This window comes from Xiphophorus maculatus, chromosome 1, assembly GCF_002775205.1.
Source record: "Xiphophorus maculatus strain JP 163 A chromosome 1, X_maculatus-5.0-male, whole genome shotgun sequence".
In the NCBI taxonomy this organism is placed as follows: Eukaryota; Metazoa; Chordata; class Actinopteri; order Cyprinodontiformes; family Poeciliidae; genus Xiphophorus; species Xiphophorus maculatus.
Genome location: NC_036443.1, coordinates 21,379,896 through 21,400,705, shown reverse-complemented (window position 1 = coordinate 21,400,705; position 20,810 = coordinate 21,379,896). Strand labels below are relative to the sequence as shown.

At 35.0% G+C, this 20,810-nt stretch overlaps 1 protein-coding gene across 1 annotated transcript; it reads right to left on the bottom strand.

Moving 5' to 3' along the window:
* Nucleotides 1-5,895: 5,895 nt before the first annotated feature.
* On the bottom strand, nt 5,896-19,777 carry LOC102222014 (cadherin-like protein 26). Its single transcript, XM_023342103.1, has 20 exons — nt 19,765-19,777; nt 19,215-19,348; nt 15,021-15,086; nt 14,832-14,924; nt 14,431-14,577; nt 14,195-14,345; nt 13,689-13,861; nt 13,482-13,610; nt 13,209-13,394; nt 12,814-13,085; nt 12,190-12,335; nt 11,859-12,086; nt 11,545-11,766; nt 10,927-11,039; nt 10,514-10,585; nt 9,071-9,133; nt 8,879-8,953; nt 8,282-8,320; nt 7,167-7,235; nt 5,896-6,869 (listed from the first exon to the last, which is right to left on the bottom strand). Exons 1-20 carry the CDS (start codon nt 19,775-19,777, stop codon nt 6,639-6,641), a joined length of 2,622 nt encoding a protein of 873 aa, XP_023197871.1. The 3' UTR covers nt 5,896-6,638.
* Between the last annotated feature and the right edge of the window lie 1,033 nt (nt 19,778-20,810).

Here is a 20,810-nt window from a genome sequence, read left to right as displayed (position 1 = left end):
CTTCACACCAGAAGCTAAAGTGAATGTTTACCCAAGTACAAATGTGGGCTTTAGTAGCAGGACATGGTGAGTAGGAGGGACTGTGGGAGGTGTCCATTCACCAGCCTCTAAAACATTAACTGAACATGACTCTGTTTTGTCTAAAATAAGCAACTCATGTGCCAACAAGCAAAAAACACAAATATGTTTGGAAGTATAATTTTTATATTTTCTTGTTTATTGTCTGACTTTCTGGACTTCTAATAAAATATTTTACTAAGGTTATACTGTATATAACAAACACCATATAATAAACACCAGGTAGGACAAACAGTAAAATGTTAAGTAAAAAATAAAAAATAAAAAAATACTACTGCTTCTGCTCCATCCATCCATTCTGTAATTGTCCAACCTTTGTTTACCTTTCACTTATTTGACATTCAGTAGCAGTTGAAGCAGTTTCAAGAGGGAAACCCACAGATCCCTCTCAGTGAAACCCTCCAGCTTAGAGTAATCCAAAAGCATACCTAAACCAGAACAGTTACTCTTCCTCCAGCAAGAACAGGTGTAGGGTCTTCTCCTTTTGTGCACCAAGGAAACCTCCAGAGGCAGAGAAATACAGGAAGTAGTTTAACCAGATGTGTGAACCTAAACTTACTCCTTCGGAATAAACCATTGGCTCTACTTTGACCTTTCAGTGTCTACTTTAATTGAATTACTTACCGTTTTTTCAAGGCTGAGGCTTAGTTTTAAACCACCTCATTGGTTGGTGGACAATAATTTTAGCTCCTCACATCCAGGATTTCATTCTTTCACAGGTAAATCACAATTTCTTTAGTTATGAACTTGCAATGTGTAACCCGTTAACCCAGTTCCAACCCTTGCTCTACATCAGGGGTCTCAAACTCCAGTCCTCGAGGGCCGCTGTCCTACAATTTTTAGATGTGCCACAGGTACAAAACACTGGAATGAAATGGCTTAATTACCTCCTCCTTGTGTAGATCAGTTTTCCGAGCCTTGCTAATGACCTAATTATTCTATTCAGGTGTGGTGCAGCAGAGGCACATCTAAAAGTTGCAGGACTGTGGCCCTCGAGGACTGGAGTTTGAGACCCCTGCTACATGGTTTGAAATAAAATTGTTTGGTAACACTTTATTTGGCGGGGTGTGCCTAAGACTGATATGACACCCCAAGTGTCATTAATTTACCAAATGACACTTCATAGTAACAGTCCTAAATATTCGTGAAAATTCCTTCATCATCATGACAAGTGTTATGTTGACAGTGTCATGTCAGTCTTATGCACACACCATCAAGTAAAGTGTTGCCAAATGTTTTAATAGAGATAAAAAACATTAAGTTTTGCTTAGAAATTTTACTTCACTTTCAAAAAAGAATGTATAACAGTAAAACAGTATTGGCTCTGCCCAGCTCTTCCTTTTCCATGTTCATGATGGAGTCTCTCATCTGATTTCTTATTTCAGCCACTTGTTTCCAGGACCTTATTCTTTCAGTCATGATCCATATCTTATGACCATAGGTGAGAAGAGGAATGCAGATAAACGGTACATTCAGAGTTTCTCCTTGTGGTTCAACTTTGTCTTAATCATGGTTAGAGCAGCACTCCATCACTGCAGAGGATCCAGTCAGACTTTCCAACAGCAGCTCCATCGTTTTGTCAGTTCTGTACAAGAGCTTATGAAGTTAACAAAAGATAAAGTAAATCATGTGCTTTAGAGTTATTTTACTTTGTTTCTAAATGTTAGATGTTATTACATGACCAGTGATATGCACTATTTTGAGGTTAATTTGGATATGTTTATGTTTGATATGGACAAACATATCATCCATCCATCTATGGATTAATTTTTGCTGTTGCAAATCATAGATAATTGCGCTAAGTGGTTAGATTCATAATTTATTCAAAAGAACTTTGGGTTTTTGTCCTGTTAGAAAGGGAACCTCAGCTCCAGCCTTTTTCAACAAATCCTTCCATGATTACCATTTATTTAGGTTTATACACATATGGATAGCAGTTTTTTTCTTGTATGTTAAAAGTAGTGCTGTCAGTCAATTAAAAATGTGATCAGATTAATCGTACTGTGACTAATGATTAATCCCTATGCCTAACTGTGTGACCTTGAAATATAAATACAGGTATATACGCAGTAGTGGTTCTTGCAGGAATGTGCCCAGTTGGATGATGTTTGAAGGGAGTTTTTTTCCTATGAATTTTATTTTGGGAAATCATAGTTATTTTGCTGTTAAGGATATTGCAAGAATACAGCAATTTCTTTGCCAGTTGTTTTACTGGCTCCTGTAACATTATCAGAATCAGTAGTTAGTCCAATAATTCCTATAAATTAACTTTTTACATGACTCTACCTCTCAAAAGTAGCCAAAACTCTCAAAACACGGGATAATTCACTTTTAAAGCAGCTTTGAAACCCACCATCCATAGCCTTGATGATATCAGTTCTCAAGAAAAAGATAACGTGTGAAATCAGACAACACCTGCATAGGAAAATATTTTCCTGTGTGAGTCAGAAAAAAGGCAAACTGCCAAGTTTACAAAACACTAAACCGGTTTGAAGGGAAACAGAGCGTATTGTGGGAAGAGATCAACAGAAACCGCATATTACGTATTGGTAGAGAAGTACAAATAAAGTTTCTCTGGCCTATTCAAATTACTTGAAAACTTTTTTATTGTTACGGTTTAAGCATAACTTTTATTTTTTTTATTTTTCCCCTACTGTTCAGAGCTACATTTGTTAGCCTATTTGTGAGGATGTAGATTTTGTGTCTGTTTCTAGTTAGTTTTGTCCTTGTGTCGTCTTCCTTCCCTGATTGATTACAGCTGTGTCTTGTTTCCCTTGATTATCTCCCTGTGCATTTAACCCCACCTGTGTCCCCTGCTCCCTGCCAGATCCTAGTTGTTAATTGTGTCTCATTGTCTAGAGCAGGGGTCTCAAACTCCAGTCCTCGAGGGCCGCAGTCCTACAGTTTTTCGATGTGCCACAGGTACAAAACCCTGGAATGGAATTACTTAATTACCTCCTTGTGTAGATCAGTTCTCTGAGCCTTGCTAATGACCTAATTATTGTATTCAGGTGTGGTGCAGCAGAGGCACATCTAAAAGTTGCAGGACTGTGGCCCTTGAGGACTGGAGTTTGAGACCCCTGCTCTAGAGTTTGTTCCAGTGTTACCAGTGTGTTTTAGTTCCCTACCCTCTTTGTTCACCTGTGCTGCCTGGATTTCTGTTCTCTTGTCCTTTAAAATCATAACTTTCCACTTCAACCTGGGTCTAGCCATATCAACCCTCACCACCATCAACCTCAACTCATGACACTGCTTTTGTTTCCCTCAAACTGTGCTTTCTTTTCTGATATTTCCTGTTCCTCCCATTCAGAGCGTCTCTAAATATCTCATGTTTATATTTTTGCGCTTCATGTTTTGTATTTTAATGACATGTAAATGGCCTGTACTTTTATACCGACTTATCAAGTCCAAAGGATCCTATAGCACTTTATACTACATTCAGTCTCTCAAACACTCATTCACATGGTCACATGTTGATAAGCTACTACATTGTAGCACCTGTTGCCATAAGGTAGTCTGACTGAATAGAAATAATGTAAGTTGGACAAAGTAAGTGAGTATGCCAACATATTGTGTCAGAAAATTATCTCAGTTCAAAGCAACAAATGCATTTGTAGATTCAGAAGTTTGTTGAATTGTTGTTTGAGTGAGCTGTGTCTGCGGTGGGTTTGGATTTGCATATTACTCTCTGCACCACAGCGTACCTTCTGAATGTCATTCTGAATGGCACCTGGTAACATGCTAAAACAGATCTTTCCACCTTTGATCAGCATGTTACAATTATTTTTTTCAGCAACTTTTATCTCCACCACATGCAGCCAACATGGATATTATCTGTACGTAAAGTAAACATAATCGTGTAAAAAATATTTTCTTGACAGCAATACAAGAAAGATGCTGTCTTTACCTGAGATAAGTGTGAGTACACTGACTCCACTATTTACTAGAGCAGGAACTAAAACTAGACAGCAATATGCTCTGAAATGGAGGACATTTAAGTTCCCAACTTATTACAGTGACTGATTTTTTTTTAATGATAGTGTAAAATAACTTAAGAGTATAAGTTACATTTGTCCTTGCTTCTCCTTTCGCATCCAATGGGGGAGGTAAGGATTTTTCCGTGTTGTGCAGGAAAATTTTGTAGAAATGCCATCTGAACTGTTACAGGAAGGTTGCAGATGAAACGACCGAATCAGAAAACAATAAACTCGGCTGTTTTCAAATTCCAAGCAGACAGGTCTGAACTCGACATGCTTGGTTTTTTGAGGAGACAAAAAACCAATGTGCAGGCTTTGTAAGTTCAAGCTGTAAGCACAGACTCCTGATGCCGGTCGGAAGTTTTTTAATAAAGCTTACTATGAGAATATGACTTCTATATATATTTATATATACAGTACGTTTACAGGCTGAGTAGAACTATGCCATACCACAAAAAGCCGCTATCTTTCATGCAATATGTTTCTGTCCTGTTTTCTGGAGGTATTAAAAGTCACCTTTTGTTGACTTTAATGTCACTCTTCTTCTTGTATCTTCCTCAATGCAACATCTTGGTGGTAACCAAAGAGGCAATTTTTCAGGAGAAAATTAGTTAAGATGAAAGTGACTGACTAGACAAAGTCCAAAAGAGCTATTAAAAAACTGCATCTTGTTTAGATTGCTTGTTTGACTGCATTTTGTTTGATTTATTAGCACTATTTAGGAAATGATAGCTTGTCTTCAATTTTTTTAAAAAATTCAACCTGTTTAAATACCCTTCATTTTACCTTAAAAATAATAATTAATTTCAAAAACCTTTTACAGAAATTTGTCCAAAGCTACAAACTATACTGTCAATTTTCAGTATTGGAGCCAAATGAAAAATATGGACTCTCTCCATATATGGGTAAATTATTTATGAATTCTATTAAAGCAACATATACTAACTGCTAGTCAAATTACACAACAGTTTGCCAAGATAAAGTTGCTTAGGAACACCTAATCTCGTGCAAGTGCTATAGGCACTTGCTCCCAATTAGAGCCATATCTTACCATTGTGCTGTTAGGACAACTTCAGCAAAAAAAAAAAAAAAACATAAACAAAGCTAAGCACACTCTCAAGTAGGTTGTGTCTTCTTAGGTTCAGTAAAGGAGCCACGTTTTGACTTACTAATAAGAACATTTTATGTTTTTTTTGTTTCCACAAGTCACCCTGTGTAGCATCTGTGAGAGCATCAGAGGAGCAGTGCTATACTCTACCAAACATTGACTTTAAATTGGTACTGTAGCTGGACTGAGAAACACACATTTTAATAACTTGACATGCACAGATGTTTGACAAGTTGTTTACTGAGAACTGACAAAAATGTAACAACATCATAATTTTTTGTCTAAGCAACCACACAACAAGAAGGTTGCACTTTTTTAAGCTCCTTCTGCCTGGTGCTTATTCTGTGTTTGATTTGTCTCAAAAGTCAGATGTTCATACACAGAAGTTGTACATTGCTGTGTGTGATAAAAGTTAATGAGATATACTGTCACAAGTGCCTATAGGTTGGAAACTCTCACTATGTTTCTTTTGTATGACAGTCACGTTGAATATTGAACGCTCAGTGGCTCAGCAAACCCCTTACATTGTTGGTGTTTCAAGTCAAACTTTCAGAAACATCCTTTTAGTATTCCCAGGAAAGACCTCTAAAAACCTGACTTTCGAGTACAAACTGAAAGCACCTATATGTGTTTTTCGTGTATGACTCATTGTCAGCAGAGAAAAGACACACAGATCTATAACATTAAGTCTGTGATTAATAACAAACTTAATGAGCCAAGAACACAAAATAGCCCAATTAAAATGCTTTTATTGTTCAGATGGAAACTGGAGAAAAAGCTTAACACATTCACATTCTATTGCTGTGAATATTTCTTTGTAATGTTAAACAATGTCAATAACACAATACATGTACTTTTCCTTAAAAAAAGAGAACAATCCAAAACAAGAATTATAAATTGCTCATATCACAAAACAAGCAGTAAATTAAATTTTGTCAAATGTTCAGCATTATTTCCCCACTAGAGCCTCACCATTGCATGGACAAGTTTACAGCTTAATAAAATAGTATTACTCACTTTACCCAGTTTGTTTTTGTTCATCCTCATAAAGGACCCTTTACAAAAAGTTTATATATAGTACAAATATTTTTTAAAAATCCCATTGTCCACAAGTATTCATATGTTAGTTGTCAAAATTGAACCAATTTTGCTCGCTTTAACAAAGTAAGACACAAACAAGTACATCCTATTTCTAATAAAAAGCAACTTTTCATAATCAACAGAGCATGACCTGCTTCATACAACAGCAAGCAAACTGCAGCTGCTTTACCACACAATCTCTTTGTAGTGTTCAAATGCAGGTGTGCGGTACTTCACTTTAAAGGTGCATGATGTGTATGTATATGTACATTATGTACAAAATTCAGCTACTGTGTTGATGCAACTATGAAAAAGTCCATTTGTATCCATTTTTAACACCAATCTAGAGGGCATGAGAGATTCAATTGGGATGAATGTTTGATTCCAGCATTCTTTCAAATTTCAGACTTCTCTGCTTTAATAACTTCAGACTTATCTGCCCTAATGATCTTTTCCAAGGTCTTGAACTGTGGTCCGAGATCATTCAAAAAGCTTAAGTCATCCTGATGGTTGTCAGATGACAGCAAATCCAGTGACACACAACTGTTGCCATTCTCCTCATGATGATAAATCTTGACATAGTCATCTGAGCTATCTGTTTGGTTACTATCAGTCACTGTAAGACGCTATGGGATTTAAAAGAGAAAAAAGTCATGTTAACATGAATCTAAAACACTCATACCCAATTTTAACCAATGCTTTCTTGACACTCAGCTTTTTTTTCTTTTTTCTGTGGCTCCGTAGGAGATTCAATAACTGTCTTTAATGTGATTATGGTCAAAAATAAAATTTTAGCATAATGTTTTATCAATTGCACTACTGTGTCTTTGGCTTTATTTGATTTGATCTTCACTGAAGTTCCTTATTATTGGAGAACACTCAACATTGTCATAGGTGTAACATATGAGATAAAGAATTCTTACCCTGTCCAGTAGACTGATAATCCGATCATCTGACCAGGTACTTAAAGAACGGTTAAAGGTGTAGTTGCTCTGCCAAAAGAAAGCTCAGATTTCAGCGATGATAGAAATACACAAATTTGTACATATTTTTGACATGATATTTTGCACGTTTATTATAATCTGATTACATAAGTATTTATTCATGTGAACAATTTCAAATTTTTTTTTACAATAAAGCTATCAATCTTAATGCATTATATTCTGATTTTAGATCAAGATAATACGGCACAAAGTGAGGGTGATCACACAGTCCAATTGTGTTACGCTAGATTTTTTTTTTGTCCAATCAGGTGTGTTCCTTTAGAAACGCCTCATTTCTTTTGCTTGTCCAATCAGGCGTGGTTCTTGAGAAGCCCCTTCCTTTGGAAACGGTTGACTGCAGACATACCTTCTTGAAGGAAGCTAAAAATGTCAAAATTACATCAAAAGTTTTCTTCTCGCTGGATGTTTTGGTAGCAAAACATCAGGGTTTTGCTACCAAAACATCAGGTAGGCTACCAAAAAAGCTTACCAAAAAATATTCTGCAGATTGCACAATCCGCAGAATTGCACATTAACACTTGTGAATTTGTTTTTATTTTATGCCCACAATGGCTGATGGAGGAAGATAAATTTGTTTGGTCTCAAGAATGATAAAAAATTGATGTTTAAGGCAGACTTTTCTCAAAAGAACTGAACATTGTAAAAAGTGGATGGTCTCAGCCGGTATTGCTGGGAATGCCTATTTCCAAGTGAACAACTTGAGTTTGTATTTCAGTTCATGTTTCTTTGCATTATTATATATATTCAATTCCTTTACTTATTCAGTGTGTATGTCAGTCTTCCAGATGGCTTTTAATTCTTTAACACAAATTTGAGTCACACTTTATGAATTTCATGAACATTTTGAAAATCATGTATTATTAATATTTAAACTTCACTTGGTGTTGATTTGTTTTCCATAAAATCATAATAAAGATGTTGAGGTTTGTTGTATTCATGAGGTAAAATGTGTTTTAAGAGACAAAGTTTTGGGGGGAAAAATGAAGGGATGGTAATTCTTTAGCAACACAGTGTAAATGAAGAGGTCTGCTTACCTGAACTGTGCCTCTCCTGTTGTATAAAGATGTTGAGCGCTGAAAAAAACAAACAAAAAATAAAGATCTTTAGCTTCATCTTTTAACTTTTCTTACCATGTTCATAGTCACTGAAATCAGCAACACTGATGGATTTTTAAAATATTTTTGATGAAGGATTTTTTTGGTTTTAATTTTTTTAGCAGCATAATTTGTCTCATTAAGCTAAACACTATTAAATGCTAAAATAATATTATGTTTTTTAACTAATGCAGTAACAAACAAATACTTTAAAACCAGCAGTAGGTAAATGTGCAGCAGAGAGCAAAAGATTTGGAGACATATGTAAATTTGGTGAAGTATCCATTTATGGATCTCCATTTTCTGTGGCAATTTCAATAAATTTTAAATTTTAATTAAATTTAAATTTTAAATACCAATTTACTATGGATGAGTTATGATGTTACTAAAAAAATTAAAGAAAGAAAGAAAGAAAGCTTAAGTTTCCAATCAATTTTCAAAAACATTTCTTTGAGCACCCTCTTGTGGACCAAAGGTTGTATTGTGCAACTCAACATTCAGCCAGTTTCACTAAACCACAAAGCCATAATTACTCACTCTGGAATTCCCCTTCATGCTTCTGTGGAAGCCTCCCTGCTGTTGAGAGTTCCATGTCTCCATGTTTGAGCTCATCTGTGAACATACATTATAATAAAGCTAAATTACTCCAGAGCAGACATAAAGAACTGCATGTAAATTGTATTTACTCAAGCTTTGATCCAAAAGAGAATATTTAAACTGGTTGCTTACATTGGAGGTTGTTGTGTAGTATGTTTCAACATTTTGGACCATTCCTGGGGAGGCCTCAATGTTCTAGTTGAAAACAAAAAATGAATAAAGCAGGCACTCGCATACTGTGACTGTAGCTCCTACATTCCACTCTAACAGGGCCTGCAATGAATTTGCCAACTTCTTTGAATTAATCTGCACATCCACACTAATCCAGTACCAATGCTATGCCCAAACTACTTTAAAACACTTCTGTTAGTTTATAAACCACTGAACGACTTGGCACCAGAATACATTAAAGATATGCTTTTGTTGTGTCAGCCTATCAGACCTCTCGGGTCTTGTGGTTCTGGTCTGCTCTGCATCCCCAGAACCAGAACCAAACAATGAGAAGCAGCATTTAGCTTCTATCTACCACAAATCTGGAACAAACTTCCGGAAAAGTGTAAAACAGCTGTAACACTGAGTTCCTCTAACTCTAGACTAAAATGTTTAGAGTTGTTTTGTACCATAATAAATGAAACACTAACCAACATATTGTTATGTAATAATGGCACTTGTAAAAATTTTGTGTTTCAATAGTTGATTTCTGTATTTTTATTATGTAAAGCACTTTCAATTGCCTTGTTGCTGAAATGTGCTACACAAATAAAATTTGATTTGATTTGATATGTAATCAAACAAAATATCTTAAATAAATTTGAAAATATGCAATTGTATATGCTTGTAAATTTTGTATAAAATAATTTTTAAATTACAGTCAGTATTTCTTTTCAGTTATGCATTTCCTTCCACATGAAATAAACATGGCCACACTACAGTATATACTTTTGATATGTGCAATTACCCTTATAATGCAAAACACATCAAATTTAACATCTGTATTTCTGAGAACACCGATGGCTTAAAAAGTTTAGGATTTTTAAAAAGACCTGCTGGATTAAATGATGTACTTGTCTCACGCCTTCTGGTGAAGAATCTAAGTACTGCAGGTATCAGGCGCAGAGATTTCATTGAGATTTCAAACCTTTCTTTCTAAATGCTTTCAGTAAACAAAATTATTTTTTTATACTTTTAACGTTTAATTTAAAAAGTTTTGAAAGTGCTTAAGACAATGGTCTTCTTTATCAGACTGTAAAGGGCTAAACTCACATTTACATGACGTTTCAAGTTAAGTAGCTAAGCTAATTTTGGGCTAAATTTAAATTGAAAAAGATATACCTGTTGTATATCTTTGCAACACTTAAGTTGCAACACTTAAGTTGACCTCAAGACAAATCTTTTCAAATACTAGATTATTCAACACATTCCTCTGTGATTTGGCTAATAAAAATATCAATAACCACAACATTAATAATAATAATACATCTTACTTACAGCTTTCATTCAGTCAAGAGTAATTGCACACACTGACTGAGCTTAAGGCTTTAACAGAAATGAACACCTACAATTAGTGACATGTACCTGCATGTGGCCCAGCTTGATGCCGCCTGTCATACTCTCCGTAGTCTTTGATGCTAAGACTTTGGACTCAGCCTGGCAAAAAAATAATAGTAGGGAAAAATACCTTTTGTGTTTGCAGTAGCTGTGCATCATATTCACAGTGTTAAACTCTCCATTCAATTTAAATTATTTTTATAGGACCAGTTTACAACAAATGTCATCTGAAGGCATTTTCTAAGTAAAATTAGCCCATAGATTTCCAGTAATTAAAAAATGTATATCAAATCCAATTTATGTCAATCCAGTTTCATTATATGCATATCTTTTAGAGTTTTTGATGCTAAACTGTTAAATGTTAACTGTTTAACAAGGACAATCCAGAGATGTGGTATAGGCAGTCTCTCTGTAGTCAGCACAGTCACTCCACAACTTACCTTGCAATCATTGCCCAGTCCTTCTTCATTGTACCTCATCAAAGTCTGTTTGTATTCATCTTTCACATCAGGGATTATAAATTTTCTTTTGTCCGTCAAAAGAAAGAGCAACACTGTGGACACATTAAGATAGTTTGAGCACCAAGTTTATGAATTCTATTTACTTTTAAAGCAAAATCTAAAATATATATCCCGTGCGTTTTAAACTGAGTGTTCATGTAAAGTTAATTAAATGGATTTAAATGTGAGAAAGAACTGATCTAATTTATTTTAGCATGTACAGTATACATTAACATACACTGAATAAAACGATGCTGTCACTCCCTGGAGTTAAACCAGACCAAACTTCTCTTGCTTTAGGATATTTAGAATTACAAAAAATAATTTCTATTTGCTAAATACCAGAAAACGTAGTGAGAAATTTCTTTAGAGTTTTATTGGAACTTTCTTTTAATTCAGACGTTTACATACATTTTGGTCAGTAATTGTGCAGCAGAGAGCAAAAGAGTAAGAAAAAATGTGTCTAAAAAAATGTGGACATGTTTTTTATGTAATGTGTGCAAATATTTGGTTTCAACTATATATACACATATAAATATTTGACTACTTTGTACTCACACAGAAAAACAAGCAGTGCTGCAATAATTAGTCCTATGGCAGCAATACCAATGCCAGTTGACAGAGGCTTTGGTAAAGCGCACACACCGGGTTTGACACAGTCACACACCACAACGGACAAACTCTCCTTTGAAGGTTGATTCTGCTTGTCCTGAATCACCAGTGGCACAGAGTAGTTACCCTTGGGAAGTTTTGTCAGCAATCTAATGCTAACTTCTTCACCTGTTTATAACATAAAGATAAATAATTATGGCCCAGCAATGAGTATTTACTTTAGCAATTTTGGTAGTGAAGCTTCAAATGTGTGGACCAACCATATTCAGGTTCTATTTTCCAGTGTTCTTTTGCAGTTTTATCATTTGCCAAGGAGAAACCAAAGGGTCCACTGAATGGCTCAGCATCAGCATCTTTAGCACGCACCATGACCTTGTCAGCATGGTTTGAACACAAAATGGCAGTCTTGTTGAGCAGCGTAGGAGTGTTATCATTGATATCCCTGAGGTGGACACTGACTGTGCATGTACTTGTGGCTGGAGGTGAACCTTGAAAACCACAGAATAGATCATTTGTTTCAGTTCAGTTAATTAATTAATAAATTATGCCTTCTGATTGTAGCTGCAAATGTTTAGAAATGTCTTGTCATACCATCATCTATGGCAGCAATAACAATTCTGTAAATGTTTTTCTCATCTACAAAAGGTGATTCTCTGTCCATCTTCTCGATTGTTGTGATTGCTCCTGTTTTTTTATCAATAGTCACCCATTTAGCAGGGTCTTCTAACAGTTCAAACCTGGACAAAAAATAATAATCAAACAGTAGGTAAATTTTATTGTCAGAAGAAAAATAAACAACCTATATCAGTGTTCAACCACAAAACATTATTAGTAAAAGAGAAATTAATGTAGTCTATATGTCTGAATTATTGTCATATAATTATAAGACAGGCACACTAAACCCTGCAATCACACCAGCTCAGAGATTTTAATGTTGTGTGGGGAAACCCATACAAGAGGGATTATGGCATATAGGCATCTTGTTATTTACACTACAACATTACATTAAATAGTAAATAATAATGTTTTATTTCAATTTATTAAATTTTTTTCTGACCTTCTAAAACATATTGATTACTGTCTAGCACAAATTTTGCTCAAGTGATGATCAGTTGTTAGAGAGCTAATTCGCCATTATTGATTGACCTCATAAGTAGTTTTGCTGCCAAGCAAACAAAAATGCTGAACATGAATGCAGTTTCGTTGAGAACATACCTGACGTTAGAGGAGTCAACATCTTTAACCTTAGGGGTATACAGCACCTGTCCTTTCTCTGATTCCTCTGTCTGGTATACCTCTTCTGTATATTTTTCAAACACCGGAGCGTCATTAGTGTCAACCATTTTCACTGTGACATTGACAGAATCCCTAGGTGGAAGGATGCTTAAATCTTCAATTAATTTTCCATCTTTACAGACTTTTAAAGGTTCAATATTCTCAACTCCGATTTGCAGTTTTACCAAAGTAGTTACGTCAAAATTCTTCGCCTGAAGAAGACACAAGTGTAGATGTTCAGTAACTCTTCATAATACTTATGCTAACAATTGGTGAACTCATAGTTTAGTCCATTATGAATGAACATTTTCTGTAAGGTGTGGTAAAACAGTTACCTTGACAACACCAAGGATCCCTTCGTTTGTTTTAGGGTCAGTGGTAATTTTGTACATTTTATCTTCATTGCCACTGATAAAGGAGTACTTGGCTCGCCAGCCGTCAGTGTTGGGAGTGTCCTTATCCTCTACTGCAACTCTTAAAATATCATCAGGGGTTTGCATTTCCACAGCCTCAGCTTCATACTAAAACATGAAAAAATAATAAATTTAGTGGAATTTACAAATTAAAAAACAAAATAAATAAACATTGATATCATAAGTAATTCTTGCCTGTCTCTTCTTAAACGTGGGTTGATGGCTGTTTGTGTCAATAACATTGAGTGTAACAGTCACATTTCTGGAAAGGGGCGGCTTTCCACGATCAGATGCATTAATTACAACTGAATACTGTTTTGCTTTCTGAAAAATAAAGTTAACCATATTTTAGCTTGTGTGAACTTCCAAAAACTACATTACTTTAATGAAGAAAAGACCTACATCATAGTCAAAGCATCCTTCAGATACAAGTTGATGCAGTCTCTCATCAATTTTCTTAACTCCAATTTTTGGTTCAGGTGGGCTTTGTTTACCCACAGTCACCACTACTGTTGAGTTAATTGTGCCTTCCAGATCATCGTCTACAACGTTCATTGACACTGGCAGGTATTCTCCTGGCAGACAAACAAAGAAAATCAGTCATTATTTTTCCCACATTTCCATGTAAAACTTGTTAAGATTCGCAGAATTCACTTCATAAAAAGGTTAAAGAAAGCTTAAACATAAGAATACACAACTGATGGGCTAAATTTTTTTGTCAGATTGTAATACAAGCATTATTCTAAACTAAAGTTTGTCAAGAAATTACAATGTTAGTAGCCAAAGATTTTTTTTTTTTCAAATCAACGAAGCATTGTTTATAATTTCTGTTGTATGTACTTTAATAAATGTTTCATAATTTAGAAAATCTGCAGACTTGTGACATATTTGCAGGTTTCTGAACTCACCTACTTTCGTATTTTCCATCACATCGTAACTTTTCTTAAACTGATTAGTGAATCTCGGTGCGTTGTCGTTTATGTCTATTAGGTCCACATCAAAAGATAGTTCTTTGTCAATTTTTTTCCCTGCTGTTAAGTCCCAGACATCAAATGTGATCTGTTGATTATAGTTTATTCAGATGACACAGTTTATAATGACTACATATCATAGCAGGTATTGATAGTGATGAATTGTCCCTCACATGATAGGATTTCTTCTTTTCCCTGTCGAGGCGCCTATGTACATAGACTTCTCCAGTTGCTTTATTGATGGTGAACAGTCCTTCGGGCTCATCTTCTACAGTTATTTGAAACTCATGTTGTACATTTGCTGTCTTGTCATTGTACATCTAAAAGAGACAGACATATAATAAAGTTACTAGCAGTAGGTTTTGTTAACCCTATATAGGCATTGAGCTGACACATCATTGTATTTACAATATACAGTACAGACCAAAGGTTTGGACACAACTGTGTGTCCAAACTTTTGGTCTGTATTCAGTACAGACCAAAAGTTTGGACACACCTTCTCATTGGATTCAATGAGAAAGTGTGTCCAAACTTTTGGTCTGTACTGTATATATATGAAGAATCTGTGTTTTACCGTGGAAATTTTGTATGGGTATTTCACGTCCATTTCCTCTTCTAGTTCTATGGTAGACAGGACCCATCTTCTTTTGGAACGTGACAAGGATTCCTAAAGCCAAAATGCAGATCAAGCAAATAATTACAGAGGTTTCTTTTTAGAGAAAAATGTTGCCAGCAGTTCCTTTAAAAATTCTCATTCATTTACCCGTTTGGCTCGTCTGTGCCGCTCACCGCCCTCTTTTTTGCTCTCTCCCAAGGATGCTAATGCAACCTATGGATAGAAAGTACAGAAAAGTAACGTGATTAAATTATAAAGATTAATTGCTCCTTTCCTCCAATATTTCTTTCACTTGTTACATTTTTGGTACTTTTTTATTGAAGTTTTCTCATAATAGTTCAAAGTTACTGTATATCCCTTGTCTTTACCTTCTCTCTCAACAAGATCTAGCATATCACCATGCATGTGCACTCAGTTCAAGGATATTTTCACTAACACGGTCAATATTCGTTTATTCACAAATGCACATAATTGCACTTTCATAGGTATGAGAGACTACCGTTTGATTCTTATGAGAAACTTTTGGCTCTTATAAGTATAGAAGAAAAGGTTGATATCATGTCTGTCTTATACTTTCTGCTTCAGCTACTATTATTTGTAACATTCATGAAGCTAAATTTCCTGCTGTTTTATTGAAGTCAAAATGCCCTTCAAGATCATTCTAAATTGTGTTAACAGCAAAGGCATGATTGAGTTTCATTAAAAAACAATAAATTACATTTTCTCAATGGTTTGTTGTCAATATGTCCGTTTGTAAATGGACTGACTCCAGAGAGCGCCTTTGCCGTCATGCTGCCCACTCGAAGCGCTTTACAAATCAGAGTAACCTGTTTACACTCACAAACATGCATGCATGCATTTATACAACAATACACAGATCAGTAAGCAACGTGGGGTCAGGTGCCTTGTCCAGAGGCATTTGGCAAGTGTGTGTGTGGAATTGCCAAGGCCAATTTTTCCAACAAATTCTACATTGTGGGGACCGAGTGTTACCTATGAGGTGCAAAGCTCAGGCCCCATAAGAATAAGTTCTGTTTTTAAATTCTGGTTTTGGTCAAGGATTAAGGTGTGAATAGAGTTTAGGTTAGGTTAGGTTAGGTTTAGGTCCAAAACAGTACAAACCTCATCCTAAGCTTTAGGATAAGGTATGTACTGGTAAAGGTTAGGTTTAATTTCAAGGTTAGGCTACATAAATTAATAAAAAATGAATGGAAGGGTTAAGGTTAGAGTTAATGCAAAGTCCTTGTGAAGACAGAAAGGGCGTGTGAGTGCGTGTGTGTTCGATAAGTCCTGTCCAAATTGAGCATTAAGACAAACAGTATGAGTTTGCAATCTAACGTAAAAATGCAACAGTGTGCAAAAAAATTTTTTTTACCTCTTTTTTGTTTCCTGAAATCAAAATGCGCAAGGTTTTAGGTGAGAAAGAATCAAAGAGCAAAATCCAGCAGCTGCAAAAATACAAAACAGAGGGGTGTTGCCTGGTGCAGTGGTTACAGCGGATGCATTGTATTCAGAGGCAACAGACCTTGATTCAGCCATCCCCAGTTCATGTCCCACCCTTGATTCCTTTAATATGTCTTTGTTCCCTTCCTGTCAGATTACGGTCAAATAAAGGCCACCAGTGTGTTTTCTAATTCTAAAAATAGTTAAATAAGGAAAAAAATGCAATAAAGAAGTTTTATTCTTCTATTTTTACCGTTACAAGACCATAAAGCTGAAATCGTTCTGTGAAGTTAGATGGAAGAAAAACAAGGAAACAGAAAAGCAATGTTTAAAGTTTTCATGCCTAATTCACTGCTCATTTTCATTTTGTACAGTCTTTTTTCAATTAAAATAGCATTGAATCTATCTAAATTGTTGTTAAAGAGCAAATGCAAGATATACACAACGTGTACTTGAAAAGACTGTGTTTGAAAAGGAATGAGATAATATTTGACAGAGGCTTGAAAAGTGTCAACATCTGGTAGTGAGACAGGGATAAACTTTTCTGCATATATTCTGTAATATTTATGCATCACGATTTAACTTATAGAAAAAAGGAAAAGGAAGAATGTAAAAAATAAATAAATTACTTCCACAACCCAGTTACATAAATGCAAAGATCCTGACAGAAATTGATTTTTGGAGGAGCACCGTCTGATCCTATTTTGGCATTAAGTCTTCTTGATTTCAATCAGTTATAACAGCCTTAATTGAACAAATTCTCAAAGAAAAACTGTGGTGTCTCATGAAACAGGAGATTTGATAAGAGTGGAAAACTTTTTCTTCTGGGCAAAGATTGCAGAGACAAGATGTGGCTGCTTCTAGTATTTTATCAAAGCAGATTTATACAAAAGATCTGCGCATTTTGCAACCAGATTATTGCCCCTCCTTTATTTTTTTCCTTTTTACAGATTGTTCGATTGTTATTAGATTATGAGAAACATTCGTGACATATAACGTCTTGGTACTCCAGCCATTCTAAACCAGTTGACCAATCAGGCCTGTGAGATTATTGGCTTAAAACCTTTCTTACTTCAGAAATTTTGTGATTAAGCCACTCATAAGAAAGCAGCTCCAGTCTAAAGAGACCTTTCTCATCCTCCTCAGTCACTGTTTTAGTTGTTGCCATGTAGACAAGTACTTTCTTAATGTACTACTCTTTTAAACAAAGAGATATTGAGACAATGTTTATTTTCACCAAACTCACTAAAAACGAACAATTAAGTGCTTATACATTTTTTTGTTTGTTTGTTTTACCTTCTTAACTTATTTGATTTAGTTTTGTGCTTGGTGCATTTCATGATTTTTTATGTTATTTTTTGCATTTAATGGACCACAAAATATCAGTTTCACAGATGTGTATATAGTATTAAGAATTACTGCATAATCAAAACCTTCCTCATATATGTGAAATTATGTGAGGTTGCCATCTAAAATAGACTAATACCAGCCAAACAAAGAAAGATTATATATGCATTTTAGTTCAAAATTTGAAAATTACATTTAAATAAATTCATGTTTTATTTTTTGTTTTGTTTGAGTTTTATATTCTGTTGCCTTTACTTTAAATCCGAGGAAAAAATGCAGCGATTATCACAAGTGTCTCACCAGCTGTATTTACTGTTGGGAGTGTTCTAACAATGCTGTTACCAAAAACTGAGATGCTTCATTTTAGTCAAAGCAGTAACGGTACAACTTTTATGAAAATATGTGTTTTTTGCAAATGTGTTAAAACTGCCATTATGTTGTAACAGTATAATATAAGACAGATAATGTGTGAAAAGATCGAGCTTCTTCTGTCGAGCTACTAATGACGTCTGAAGAAATGTATTGCTTCCAACCAATAGCAACCAATCAGAGCCAGGAGGAAGGTCTTAGCGCTGTCACTCAACCTCTTCTACTTGCTGCTCAATGTGCTGATGGCGGAGAATCAACTTACCGTTACTGGAAAACGGTTTCTTCGCCGCCGTGATAACTAGCTTGAGCTTTCACAACAGGCTCTGCTACAGGAAACGTAGCAGAGATTATAGAGGTGAGCAGCAACACAATGAGGGTGATTGACAGCGCTAAGATTTGCCTCCTGGCTCTTGATTGGTTGGATCTAGTTAGTACTGGGAGCATAGGGAGAAGGCAGAGAAGTTTGATCTTTTCACAGATTATATGTCTCACTGTGACAGTTTCAACAAATATGAAAAAAAATAATAATAATTCTACAAGTTACATACTGCGGCTTTAAAGGCAGAGTTTTTATGATACATGGTGCCCTTGTCAAACTTTGACAAAAGCCAGAGCCAAAATAAAATATTCAAAGCATTAAAAACAAACTCATCAAACAGGGACATGTGTTATTTCTCTGCTTGAGGATGATTTGAGGACTGGCATACAGGTGTGCATACAGAAATACCTTTATTATTAAGGTATTTTGTGCACAACGAAAAACAATGTCCTTCGAGAGTAAAGTGAAACCTCTCCAAGCTAAACAACCTTAGCAACATGTGCGGAAACTGGAATGGAAAGGTGAGACTTTGTTCTGTGAAGAATTTTGATCAAAATAACCAAGATATGATGTACAGTGTGAATTATTTTCACTTATTTTCAATTATTTTAATCAATGTTTAATCTAAAACATTTTAGACGAAACATGCATGCGTTCTGCCTTTTAGAAAAATACAATTTAAACAAACATATTTGAATTTTACCATCACTACATCAACTCTGTAATCTTATTCCCAACTTTCTGAGAGATACAAATCTTACAATTTAAAAATCTGAAACTTTTGGATGATTGAAATATGTTATTTAGATCATTCTTGTTCGGCCATTACTTACAGAATGGAGATTAAAAAATATAAGGCTTACCAAGAGAAGGAGAAAAAGGCTCCTCATCCTGCTTCTCTCTGATCTTTTTTTCTTTCTGTGAACACTGTGCCTGCGGCAGAGGCAACTTGACTTAGTGCTGTGGAAGCCAAGCCCAGATGCATCAGATTGGCTGACTGTGGAATAAACAAAGTTCTATTTGTTTAAGTGGAGTGTGTCCTGTTCAAAGCAATATGAATGTCTCTATCCGAGAAAAGTTCATGTAATGCTTTAAAATGCTTTAAAATTACTTTTGTATGTATTTGTAACTGTACAAAGAGAGAGTGAAGTTTTGTACATTGGAATATTTTAAGTATGCCTCTGCTCAGGTGTATGCCTTCTGGGTATGCAGCTCAGGTTACAATGTGTTATGTATGCCTTGGTTCCTCATACATGAAATTCAAACTTAGAGCTTTTACAAAATCGAAAGTTTGGATGTCTTTTATATTTAAATGACAAATTACTTTTAACAGAAATATTATATATTAGAAAGGCATGTTTATATATTATATAAAAATATATATTCAAATAACCATGGATGTCCCTGCCTCACCAAAAGCAGCCATAAACGTTTTGGGGGGTTTTCTAAATTTTATGCAGAGTTGAAATCCTTTTGTAATGTCTTTCAGATGTAACAGTTTCCACTATTTAAGAAGTTATAAGACAATATCTGGTGATGGTTATTTCTGAATCCTAATACATTCAACAAAACAAGTCAACATTTTGCCATACAAATCAGGCACAATGTTCTTGTGCCTTTATAGTGACTCAGTGAGAAACTACAAGATCCCCTACACTTGACATGAAACATTCGGTTTAGTAGATAGAGTTTTCTTCCTGATATGCTATTTCATTTGGTTATCTAATGTCCTCTTATGTAAAATCTTTATCTATACTTTTGTATAACCCAGGTTTGTTTCCAAAAATTTGTTAAGGTTCCCTTACATTTTCTTTGTCTGTCTGTAACTTGGTCATGTTGGGTTATCACTAAATTTTACTTCAAATAAACTCAGCATTTGACGTAAGGTTACTGAAAGCTACAGTTTGGCAAGGAAACAAGAGAAACCAGAGTGCACCTCCCTCTCACTTTAGCCCCAGGTAAGTCTAAAGTAATTAGAATCATTGATTTTCTCATGTAACCACATCATTCTCAAATGGATTAGTTTTAAATGTAAATAAATATCTTTATCTTTTGGCAATCAGTCAACTCAAGAATAAAGCAAGCTTTCATGTTTCTGAAACTTTGCAACGTTTTTTGTTATGATATGTAACTTATGGTTCTGGGTTACATTTTATTAAGCTTGTTTTATTTTATTTCTTGAATTAATGATGACCTTTCTATTTGAGATCCACAAAACCACAAACTGTAGTTTGTTAATTATCAAACTTTCTCAGAATCGGTGAATCTGACAAATGCGGAAATCTCTTCTGCATTTGTCACTGTGTGTTCTTCCTGTCATTCCATTCACTTTGTCCTCACATTTTTCAGTTCATATTTTACTACTCACTTTGCCCTTGGTTATGTTTAGGAATAACCCACACTTTTCTTCTTCTCTTGTTTTTTTTTAACCCAAAGTATTCATCTTATATCTTCATATA